The following is a 12211-nucleotide window of genomic DNA, read 5'->3' on the forward strand; positions in this document are numbered from 1 at the left end:
TCTCCAGTCATCTCCAGCCCATAGAAGTCCTCAGGACTATAATGTCCAGGTGTGGCCAGGAGAGTGAGGACATGCATTGCTGGATGTACACAAACAGCAGAAGTCGGCTGTCCGAGGCAAGTATGGACGCTGAGGGTGGGTTAGATTAGGTCTGAAAAATGGGGACAAAAAGGCTCAGTGCACTTATCTTTAACTAGGGATGCACTGATACCATTTTCTCAATCGGTGAGTACAAGTACCGATACAGTCGGTCAAGTACTCGCCGATGCTGAGTACCGATAATTGCAATTTGCGTCAAAAATGTATAGACTCAGATTGCACCACAAAGAATAGCATGTGATTTGAACAGGAATGCGATTCCTGTCCAGATCACATGCGGTTTTTCCACTGCTTCGGTGTGAACCCCTGAATTCACACAGGAGCAGTGCGGGAAACCTCCCTGCATCGGTCCCATACTGAGCAGAGGGTGGGAGAGCATGGCAGGGCATGTGGGGATGTATACCTTGGTGTCGGCCATTAGAGGATGGAGGCAGATGCTCCGGATTGTCAGCTGTATGAGAGGAGAGAGAGCTGCAGCAATGCTCCAGATTCTCAGCTGTAGGAGTGGAGAGAAAGCTGCGGGGATTTTAAATCTCCTTGACTTTTGATTGGTCAGAAGCTGTCTAGCCTGTGCATTGTGCAGATAGGTTTTGCGCACTGCTCCTGTGTGAACTCGAGCGATGACAAGCCTGGGTTCCGATAAGAGCAGAGGGTTCCCAACCACTGGGCCATGGCCTGCTGTTTGGCCATGGTCTCCCTCCTCCTGCCAGCTGTAGATACCTTTAAAGTGGAACTTTTAGTCAGAAGATTAAGTCCTGCTAGATCATTCCAGGCTGGCCCCTTCTGCAGGTCTAGCTATGTAGAATATTAAAAATAAGTGCTCATACTGTTTAAAATCCAGTAATACACGGTCTCACCCTGCTCTGCACATGCTCAGTTGCTCTCTTGTTGGGCACTGTGCTGAATTTGAAGCAGCTGATCTGCTAACAGCCTAAAGATTTACTGCTGCTCTGGGGCTCTGGGCTTCAGCAGAATGGCCACCTCCAGCAAGAAGAAACAGGAACAATTCTGGTGGCGATTTACAGCACACTAATTTTGGTACCCTATCATTATTAATGTGGAATGTATGTTTACTGCTAAAGAACATTATTATTTTTTTTTTATCAAGTTGTTATGGGTAAAGTTCTAATTTAACTCCCATAGTGACCTCTAATAGGACCACCCAGCCTCCCACAGTTTTCCTCGACCCCCTACAGCACCCTCCAGTCCTATACAGTGCCCCTGCAAAGTCCCCAGCCTCCTGGAAAGATCCCCAGTCCCCTCTGGAGACCTATCCCCCCCAGTTTCTTCCAGCCCCCTCTAGTAACCTCATACCTTACAGGGCCACCAAGTCTGCTGCAAAGTTACCTACCCCCTCCAGAACCCTAATCTCCCCACATTGACACTTGGCCCCATCCAGAGCCTTCCAACATTTTAATACATTATTTATTGTTGGGGCATGAAGGGTTTGGGCAGAATTTACCAGGCCTTGGTCTTAATAAGGTTGAGAACCCCTGCACTAGAGGAACCCAGAGCTTATGTAGGGTATTCATTCCTCACACATGGTGAAGGAATGAATGAAGTAAAGTGGAGTGAGTGATGATGAGAGTGCAGTAAGTTAGCCTGTTGCTTTACCCTGCATGGCAAAAAGCAAAGGTTCATTTTGCTGACCCCTCCTTCTGGAAAATGCTAGTTCCCTGGATGTCAAGCTGATCCGGTTTCTTTTTTGAGTCCTTAACCTGAAACAAGTTTGCAGATAAAGTGATCTGATTTCTCTGATGGCATGCTTGTTCCAGGTTACTGACGCAAAGTATGGACGTCTAAGAAGCCAAGGATACTAGCATTGAGGTCAGCAGTGTCAGTTGCGTACTTCTCTTGGTGCTGCTCACCTTGGACTCTGTCAATCAATAAGGAGCCAGTTGTTTTTTACTAAGGTGAAGAAACAGGTAAGTAACCTTTGTGTTACTACAGAAAGGGGATCTGGGCTTAGAGGGATTTCCCAGTGTTCTTGTAAATCCCCTTTAATAAATCTCCTTCTCATAAAGGTTTAATTTTTAATTCTTCTGCCCACACACCAAATTCTTGATTCCTGTGTAATAGAGGATTTGACACGATCCACAAAAACCTATGACTTCTCGGCTGTGTTGATCAGACCGAGTGTTTTCCTGTCTGTCTGAGAATCACCCGGTTCCCCATGTCCTTCCACCTATTTAGTATTTATAATCTGACTTGTCACTTCTTATTGTCTCTCAGGCACCGGAATTCAGGAACAAGATTGTTGGTGAAAATGACATCACCTTGCAGTGCGTGGACCAGCTCTATGGAGGTAAGGCTGTCACAGGTGGGGCACTGAACAAACTTGTATGCGAGCAAAGGGGCCTACAGCAACCAATCATATTTTTTCTTTCATCAGCTTCGTGCAGCCAGATGAAAGAGAGGATTGGTGCTGCCCCTTTGCCTTAGAAATTCACTTGTGCATAACAATCTATACTGAAACCCTCCCCAGATTTACAGGAGAAAGCAGATAGAACCTGGAAAAATCCTTCCGCCACGGAATTGTGAGACATCCAAGTTTCTGTGGCCTCATGCTTGTTTCAGCTTGGTAAATTTAGACTCTGGCCTCCATGCTAAATCATTGAGATTTTTATTCTCACAAATTCACAGATTTTCCAAGGATTTTAATCCCTTCCTGCTGCACATACACACATATTCAGCCTCACAGAAGTAAGCCTTTATCCTTGGGATCGCATATTTGTACCACTGTGCCTGTGCAGAGTGTGAGCTGCACAACATGTTCCCAGCACGGAGACCGAGCTGTCACTGACCACTCCGGGTCTTGTACTTGCATTTGGGAATCAGTCACTGTATAGCCCACTCCTGTGTGGTTTTTTTTTTTTTTGTTTTTTTTGTTTTTTCCCTCTTGAATGGAGAAAAAGACAGGTTGCATGTATTTCTCCTTACTAGGGGAGAAAAATTGTAAAAAAAAAGTGTGTGTAGGGAAAAAAATGTATCTGTGTATCAATTCCTTCTTTTTAAGTATGTCTAAGGTTGGGGTCAAATGTCAGTGTATTTTTTAGGCTGGATTAAAAAAAAAAAAAGCCTTTAATTAATTTAGTGTCTGTGTTTTAGGTAGGATAAAAATGCAAAACCTGCATTATTGTTTCTGGACCCTACTGGGTACAAACAAATATACACATGTTGTATTGCTGCAATCGTCAGGAGCAAATAAATTTTGTTTTGGGTTGCTCCTACGGGTAGGTCTTGGTAATGGTAAGAAATATACAGCTATATATACATATTTTTTTTATTATATTTATGATTTTGTGCTAGTTTTTCTTTGATAGTTAAAAAAATCAGGATATATCCTTTACTATTTACCGCCAAATGAAAGCTTCATTTGTCCTGAAAAAAAACAAGGTATATTTCTGGATACACGAAGTAGTTGCAATGATATATACAGTGTCACTATTGTGTGTCACATTGGAAAACTGTTCAGGCGGTCGGATTTGTTTTACCTTTCCGTCATGAAGGGGTTAAAAAAATCTGTCTATGATCATCTCTTGAAAGGTAGTCCGCTAATGAGCAATAAAGGGGAATTTGTGTTCATTAGTAACAGGAAGATTGTTTCTTTAGAAAAAGCCATGGGGGTTGACTGACCTACAGCAAGTCCTATTTCTCTGGGTAAATATTGTTAGCGTTTTATCATTGTTCAGCTTTTGGTTTAAGCAAACCGGTTTGGGCCTAATGTACACAGCGTCCAATAGAAAGTTAATAATTAGCCATGATTGATATTCTCGCACATAGTTTAAATAGAAAATGTAATCCTAAGCGCCATATACTGCTAAATGGTTTGACATCATGCTTTGTAGTGAGGTCAAGCTGACCTCATCTCCGTATCCTGCATCTTCCATACCCATCCGCCAGGTTACAATAGAGAGAGATAGTTGGTAAGGTAGGAAAGACACTAGTCCATCCAGCTTGTGTGTGTGTTTGTCACTACAATTTCCCATATCCCTGTACATTGTATTTGCTAAGAAACCCATCTAAAAGTTTTTTTGAACTTCTCAAATGCCAAATGTTCACCAGGAGTTCCTCCAAAAGTAGAGGAGAATCTTCCTTCAGTATGTGGTGATAACTGTCTAAGAAGGGATGTTAGGTGATATTTTCTCTTACTTCCTGTTGTGTCATAAAGACAGGAAGTGAGGGGATGTCTCCCAAATTGGACAGGCTCCCAAATTGGATATAGAACACCGCATGGTTTTAACAATTGCTTTCCGCTTTCTAGTGTGTGTGGGCCTACCTTACCCAATCTGTAAAATATTAATCAGTCAGGTAGGCCTTAACGTTACACAGCTGTTAGTATATTTGAAAAAAGGAGACTGTAACATGCATAAACATCTTAAAGCTGAACTCTCGGCAAACAAACCTTCATGTATATATTTTCCTGAACAGCCACAAAGGATATGTGCCCCAGATGCCTTCGCAAACCAAGTTATTACTTTGTTAAAACAGCAATGCAAAAATTACATATTGTAGGGAGCAGAGCTGTGGGTATCCCGACAGCCCAACCACTACAAGCTGCCTGCAGAAAAGCTCCCCAGTGGCTACAGAGGTGCTAACCCGATCTCACTGTAAAAAAAAAAAAATGCTTGGAGTGAAGTTTTTGGTTATAATGCCCTCATTCCAGCATGTTACAGTCTGATCTTCGGCTTTTCATTTTTTTTTTTCGCTGTATTTTTCGCTCCATAAGACACACTTTTTTTTTTCCCCCCCCAAAAAGGGGGGAAAATGTCAGTGCGTCTTATGGAGCGGTCTGGTATTTCCACCGCCGCCGTGTCAGAATACCGGGCCGGCCGCTCGGCTCAGCAGCGGGACCTTACCTGTTCCTCTATCCAGCAGCGCGCTGTCTTCCCGGCTTCTTTTAGTGTGGGCGCTCGGCTTGACAGCCGGGTGCCAAGTGCGCATGCGCAAAAAGCGGTGCTCTCTGTGAATGGTAAGGCGGCACCTGGGACACATGACAGATCCCAGAAGCCGCTGGACCAATCACAAAGCGCAGCGCTTCTCGCTCATGCGCACTGGGCACCCGGCTGTTAAGCCGAGCGCCCACACTACAGAAGCCGGGAAGACAGCGCGCCGCTGGATAGAGGAACAGGTAAGATGAAAGAACAACTCCGCGAAAGTAAGAGCGGGTACCTGTCAAATTCAGGTACCCGCTCCCCCCCCTCCCCAAAGGTCAGCAGTCATCTCCTGTACTGTCCAGTCTCTGGTCATCTCCTGTACTGTGTCCGCAGTCTCTGGTCATCTCCTGTACTGTGTCCGCAGTCTCTGGTCATCTCCTGTACTGTGTCCGCAGTCTCTGGTCATCTCCTGTACTGTGTCTGCAGTCTCTGGTCATCCCCTGTACTGTGTCCGCAGTCTCTGGTCATCTCTTGTACTATGTCCGCAGTCTCTGGTCATCTCCTGTAGTGTGTCCGCAGTCTCTGGTCATCCCCTGTACTGTGTCTGCAGTTTTCTGCCTCTAAAACCTAGGTGCGTCTTATGGAGCGAAAAATATGGTAATTCTTTAGCAACAATTTTTTTCTTTTTCAGTATTTGATGACAAGAAGAAAGTTCTTATATCGGGGCCATCACTTAAGAAGTATCCAGAGAAGTTGATCATCTACTGCAAGGATTTCCGCGTGTTCTATTTCTGTCTGACGTACACGAAGGAGGAGGAGCTAAAGAGGGTAAATCTGCTTTTATTCTGTTGAAAAGAGAATTCCAGGTTTACTTTCTTTTTAATAGTTTGTATGGACCAGGCTGGCCAGAGCGATCTGGCCGCTGGGGCTGCTGTAATAGACTGTAGTAGCCTTGGCTACATACAGTAGGCAGCGCTGTTTTATAGCAACAGAACGAGACCGTTCTGCTCCGTTGCCAGGAAGAGCGAGAGAAAGTTGGATTTATCACATCTCCACCACTCAGGAGAAGCCTTGTATTTTTATCATGGAATGCAAGGCTTCCTGTGATTGGGCATGTTGGAGAGGCAGGTGGATGATATTACGATTTGCACCTTGGCCAATAAGCGGAAACCTTGTATTCATTGATCATGTACAAAGCGTCTCCTCAATGGTGGATATGTGCTAAGACACACTCAACCCATCAGCACAGAGGAAGTGCCTCGTACTTCTGCTGGAACACGGAGCTAATTCTGCAATCTGTTACAGCAGCCAGGCTGTTCTGGTATGGAAATATGTTTGGGCCAGCTTGGCTTAACCATGCTATTTAATGCAGTGGTGAAGTCTGTTAAAAAACCATAGCCCCCCCCTGCAGTTTAAAAAAGAAGAAAGGACTTCTAAAATAAAATCATACTTACCTAGGTAGATGTAGCATTGATCCGATACTGAACCTGTTCCCCGCCAGCTCTGCACTGAGAACTGAGCGAACAAATATCGCTGATCGTTTAGTTCTACCCCTCCGCTCTGAGCAGAGAACGGTGACTGTCAGACTTCGGCTCTCTTCTCTGCCCCTCCAGCGCTCACTGGAGTGCCAGGCTGTGGAGGTGGTGGGAGTGGGTGTCTCAGGCTCTCGGAGGATCGCTGAGAGGCTGAGCCATCTGCCTGTCCAGGCTTCCAGGTGGATCCTGACCTTATGAACAAGCTCTATCATATCAGCTGACAGAATGAACTTCACTCCTGTGATCCATAGGAGTAGTGCAGGCAAAAAAAGCTTTGACTGTAGGTCTCCTTTAGTGCTCGTTCACACTGAAATGGGGGAAGGGGGAACCATGCTCCTGTGTGCCTTCCTGCACCGCATTCCAGTCGCAATGCCCTTGTGAACTGCTGGAGGGGATCAGTTAAAGTAAACGACACACCGAACACAGGTCACAAATGCATTGCCTTTACCCACACCGGCCTGCACCAAACCAGGTTGTTGTGTAAGCAGTCCATGCACATTTGGCTGTTGACAGGCATATTTGCGGAGGAGTGTTTTCAGGTTGGGAAAAAAAATGCGTTTTTGAGAGGAGCTTTCGGGTAGAAAATAAACAATTGATGCGCCGTTTAGGAGTGTTTTTAAAGTGTACATTGATTATAGTTGAAAATGAGCATAGGGGAATGTTTTTTTAGGGGGGGAGGGGCTTATAAAAGCAAATACTCAAACGCTCATAAACTCTTCTTCAATACACGCCACTGAGCATTGTTATGCTGCTTTTTCTGCCAGAGGCTCTGTCATTTTTTACAGTGGCCTTATGTGCATGGACCCTAAATGGCTTATTTATTGTTTATAAATCCAAAGCTGGTTTAGAGGTCTTACAAAGGTGGAAGATGAAAAACCGCAGTGTATTTATTGTCAACGTTTCGAAGTCAGTCCATCATTCTCAGGACACCTACAACATGGAAGTGAACAGACTAATAAACCCAAAGCTCCAACCACATCCCCTAGTGATGACCTCACACAGTGCAAGGGTTATAAGACACATACAGGGAAGAGGTCAAAGAAGGATCACAAAATGAGTAAAACATAACAGTTCTTCAAGGCAAAATCCAAAATCCTAGCTGAAATCAAGCTAACAAAAATATCTCCTACATAAAAATGGCAAATTGCAGAAAAAGTAAAACAAAGCATGTAATAAACACTCACAAGATTGACGCCCTAACCGATAATAATCTACCACAATCAAAAACAAATCAAGTGATGTGCTAGGACAGCATAGCAACAAATGAAAAATGGAAGTACACAATTGAATCCGCAGAATGAATGGATGAATAAGATAAATAGGATGGGCAGCTGCTGACACTGAACAATGTATAAATAGATGGTGCAGCGCTACCTTACACAGAAAATAAAAGTAAATGTAAAGTGCTACAATGCATCTCCCCCACTAGCATAGAAGAAGGAAAAAAAATACATATATATATATATATATATATATATATATATATAAAATGAAACAACGCATAGACTCCAGCTGTCTCTGGGTAATTTGCTGCTATCTGCTCTTCTCCATTCTAAACTGAAACAACGCGTGGACTCTTGTTAATTGCAGAACAAATAGTGTATATATTTTTGTCTATGTTGAGTAGGTCTCACCTCTTGCTGCACTCTTCTTATGACCATGGCCTGTATCTGGTCTGTGTTTGAGAACCCCCCCCCCCCCCCATTCATGTGATCCTTATCGGTTCCTAATTGGGGCGGGGAAGAGTGCTCATTTGACCATCTCCCTATAAATTTAGATCAGCTCGTGGGGGGGGGGGGGGGGTGTCACAGGTGGGGTGCTGATTTTGCATGAGTGCTGCTTTTGAAGGAGTGCTAAGAGCAGTTGAACTAAAGCAGGATAACCCAAGCAGCAGGAGGATTCAACGAAGAACTCTACTGCATGCTGGATGGACTGCAAGCAAACACCCTGGGGAAACATCTACAAGTCTGAGTCCCACTCCGTGTACCATTTTAATATGTCCCCTCTACTCCTCCTTTTCATATTGCTATCCTGCGTTCACAAAATCTCACTTCTTTACCCCTCTGCTCCTCCCCAAAGATTACACATCTCACCCTCACTGCTACCATCTCCCTACATCTCCCTACCATCTCTCATCACCTCCTGCTGATACTTCACTCATCTGCTGACCCAAACACCGGGACTGGAAGACATGTGCACTCATGTACATCCCGCTCCCATGTTACTTTCCTCACCCTTCTTCTTCTCCTAACCTCTGGGGATATCTCCCCAAATCCTGGTCCTCCATTATCTCACCCCCACACCAGGCATCCTCTTTCTTCCGGGAATAGTCGCGATCCCCTCAATTTAACATCAGTCCCCGTGCTCCCAAAAACCACCCTCCCTTTTTCATGTGTGCTCTGGAATGCCCGCTCTGTCTATAATAAGCTCACCTCTGTCCATGACCCTTTTGTCTCCCGCTCCCTTAAGCTACTAGCAATTACAGAAACCTGGCTTCAAGCAGCAGATTCTTCTTCTCCCGCAGCACTTTCCTATGGAGACCTTCTCTGGACCCACTCACCCAGACCCAGTGGTCGAAAAGGTGGTGGAGTTGGTTTGCTTCTATCCCCACTCAGCACCTTTCAAGTCCTCCCTAACCCTCCCTCTCTATCCTTCTATTCTTTCGAGACTCACTGCATCCGGCTGTTCTCTCCCATTTCACTGAGGATTGCAGTGATCTATCGGCCTCCTGGACCGGTGTTGCGCTTTCTTGATGATTTCTCCACCTGGCTACCCTACTTTCTCTCCTCTGAACTACCCACTATCATTCTCGGAGATTTTAACATCCCTATTAATGCCAACAACCTGGCTACATCCCAACTCTTCAACATAACCTCATCTGTTGCATTAGCACAGTGTATACAGTCCTCCACTCACTCTGATGGGAATACATTAGACTTTGTTTTCTCCCGTCTTTGCACTCACTACAACCTCACAAACACCCCCTTTCCTCTCTCTGATCACAATCTCATCACCTTCACAGTGTCCTTCAAACGCCTATCCCTCCAGGCAGCAAACAATTACCCACAGAAAGCTTCACAACTTGAAAACTGCTCCTTTCCACTCTGCAACTGACCAACTCTATGACAAAATCTCTCCCTTGTCCTGCCCTGACCTGGCCACTGCTGTCTACAACAGTTCGCTTTCATCCACATTACTCACTTGCTCCTCTAAACGAAGCATCAGCCCCGACCATTACAACCTTGGCAGACTGAAAACAGCAGAAATCTTAAACAACATAGTCGTGCGCTGGAGCGATCGTGGCGTAAAACCAAATCTCAACAAGCATTCACCCTATATAAATCTGCTTTCTTAACATACACTTCCTCCTTTCATGCTGCCAAACAAGCCTACTTTGTCACTCCTATTAATACCTTCTCATCCAGTCCTCATCGTCTCTTCTCTACTTTTAACTCTCTACTTTCTCCACCCAGTACCTCACTCACTGCTCATGAGATTGCAAATCATTTCAAAAACAAGTTTGACGCAATTCATAGGGGCATCGCCACTGCACAGACATCCATCCCACTTAGCATACCTTAAACTAAACCTCCCTCAACACTTTCCTCTTTTCACCTTGCTACTACCGAAGAGGTCACTAAGGTTTTCTCAGAAGCCCGTCTCACTACCTGCCCCCTCACAACTACTACGGTCATCCTCTTCTTCCGTCCTATGCTCCCTCACTCACATCTTTAATCTCTCCCTCTCTAACGGTGCCTTCCCCTCCCCTCTAAAGCATGCGCACATCACTCCCATACTTAAAAAGCCCTCCCTGGACCCCACCAACCTGAACAACTTAAGACCCATCTCCCTGCTGCCATTTACCTCTAAACTCCTAGAACGGTTAGTCTACAATCACCTGAGCTCCCACCTCACCAACAACAACCTTCTTGACCCTTTACAGTCTGACTTTCGCTCACTACACTCCACTGAAACTGCCCTACTAAAACTCACTAATGATCTACTAACAGCTAAAACCAATGGCCACTACTCCGTACTCTTACTACTTGACCTCTTTGCGGCTTTTGATACGGTTGACCATCCCCTCCTCCTCAAAAAACTCCACTCTTGGCCTCCGAGACTCTGATCTCTCCTGGTTCTCCTACCTATCGCAGCGCTTCTTCAGCATTACCTATAATGCTGCCGCCTCCTCTTCACTCCCTCTCTCTGTAGGGGTCCCTCAAGGTTCTGTCCTTGGACCCCTTCTCTTCTCCATTGACACCTCCTCCCTTAGTCATTGATAAACTCCCATGGCTTTAAGTACCATCACTATGCTGATGACACACAAATCTATCTTTCTACCTCTCACCTCACCTCTTCAGTCTCCTCTCGCATTACTAACCTACTAAGTGACATATCGGCATGGATGTCACTCCACTTCTTCAAACTCAATCTTTCCAAAACTGAGCTCTTAGTATTCCCCCCAGCCCGTGCCCCATCCCCTGACTTCTTCATCAAGATCAATAACACAATCATCATTCCCTCCCCTCATACCAGGGTGCTAGGTGTAATCCTAGACTCCCATCTGTCCTTTCAGTCCCAAATCCATTCACTGTCCAAATCTTGTAGACTTCACCTCCGCAACATCTCCAAGATACGCCCGTTACTAACCTCTGAAACCACAAAGCAACTTATTCACTCCATTGTTGTATCTCGCCTTGACTATTGTAACTCCCTCCTCATTGGCCGACCTCATCACAGGCTATTCCCTCTTCAGTCTATCATGAATGCTGCTGCCAGACTCCTCCACCTTACTACATCATACACTCCTACTGAACCAGACTGAGAGACCATTTAAAGGCTCAGGAACCCTTTGCAGGTGTTATGGCTTAATTAGCTGATTAGAGTGGGACACTTTGAGCCTAGACTATTGCACCTTTTCACAATATTCTAATTTTCTGAGATTGTGGATTTGGGGTTTTCATGAGCTGCAAGCCATAATCATCACAATTATGACAAATCACGGCTTGAACTATCTTGCTTTGCATGTAATGAGTCTATCTCATATATTAGTTTCACCTTTTTAAGTTGCATTACAGAAATAAATGAACTTTTGCATGATATTCTAATTTTTCGAGTTTCACCTGTATTTCCTCTCAAATGCCAACTTGCATGTAGCTCATGAAAATAGAAAATAGATTCTCCATAGTGCAAAACCGCTTTTTTAATTGCATAAAAGTAGCCAAAATCCCAAAGGAACACTCACATTTTAGTTGTACATTAACAAGCATTCACACCAAATGTAATGGGTGTATCTGCATGAAAAAAGGTGTACCAAGATGGCGTTCCGCCGGATATACGTCAACAACGTGGTGCATCTTTTTTCATGCAGATACACCCATTACATGTGGTGTGAAGGCTTGTTAATGTACAACTAAAATGTGAGTGTTCCTTTGGGATTTTGGCTACTTTTATTCAATTAAAAAAGCGGTTTTGCACTATTGAGAATGTCTTTTCTATTTTCACGAGCTACATGTAAGTTAGCATTTGAGAGGAAATATACCTACCTATCCAGAGGAAGTGAGACCTGTGTTGCTGTGTGGGGCCAGTGTGGCTAAAGACCCAGGAGATCGGGCAATAAAGAGTTATACTCAGGATCCAGATTGATCCAAAAAGCGCATTGGTTCTTTGGCGCTGCCGGTTTGAGGTGAGAGGCCGTTG

General features: G+C 44.7%; 1 protein-coding gene across 1 annotated transcript in view; it reads left to right on the forward strand.

Moving 5' to 3' along the window:
* MTMR12 (myotubularin related protein 12) overlaps positions 1–12211 on the forward strand; it is a 110526-nt gene that overhangs the window by 45914 nt on the left and 52401 nt on the right. Inside the window, exons 4-5 of the mRNA XM_089689462.1 lie at positions 2332–2404; positions 5668–5804. Of these exons, the coding sequence (XP_089545588.1) occupies positions 2332–2404; positions 5668–5804 (210 nt within the window). The remainder of the gene's footprint in view (positions 1–2331; positions 2405–5667; positions 5805–12211) is intronic.

Source organism: Staurois parvus, unplaced genomic scaffold, assembly GCF_062004578.1.
Source record: "Staurois parvus isolate SC_StPar_1 unplaced genomic scaffold, SC_StPar_1.0 ptg000475l, whole genome shotgun sequence".
Lineage (NCBI taxonomy): Eukaryota > Metazoa > Chordata > Amphibia > Anura > Ranidae > Staurois > Staurois parvus.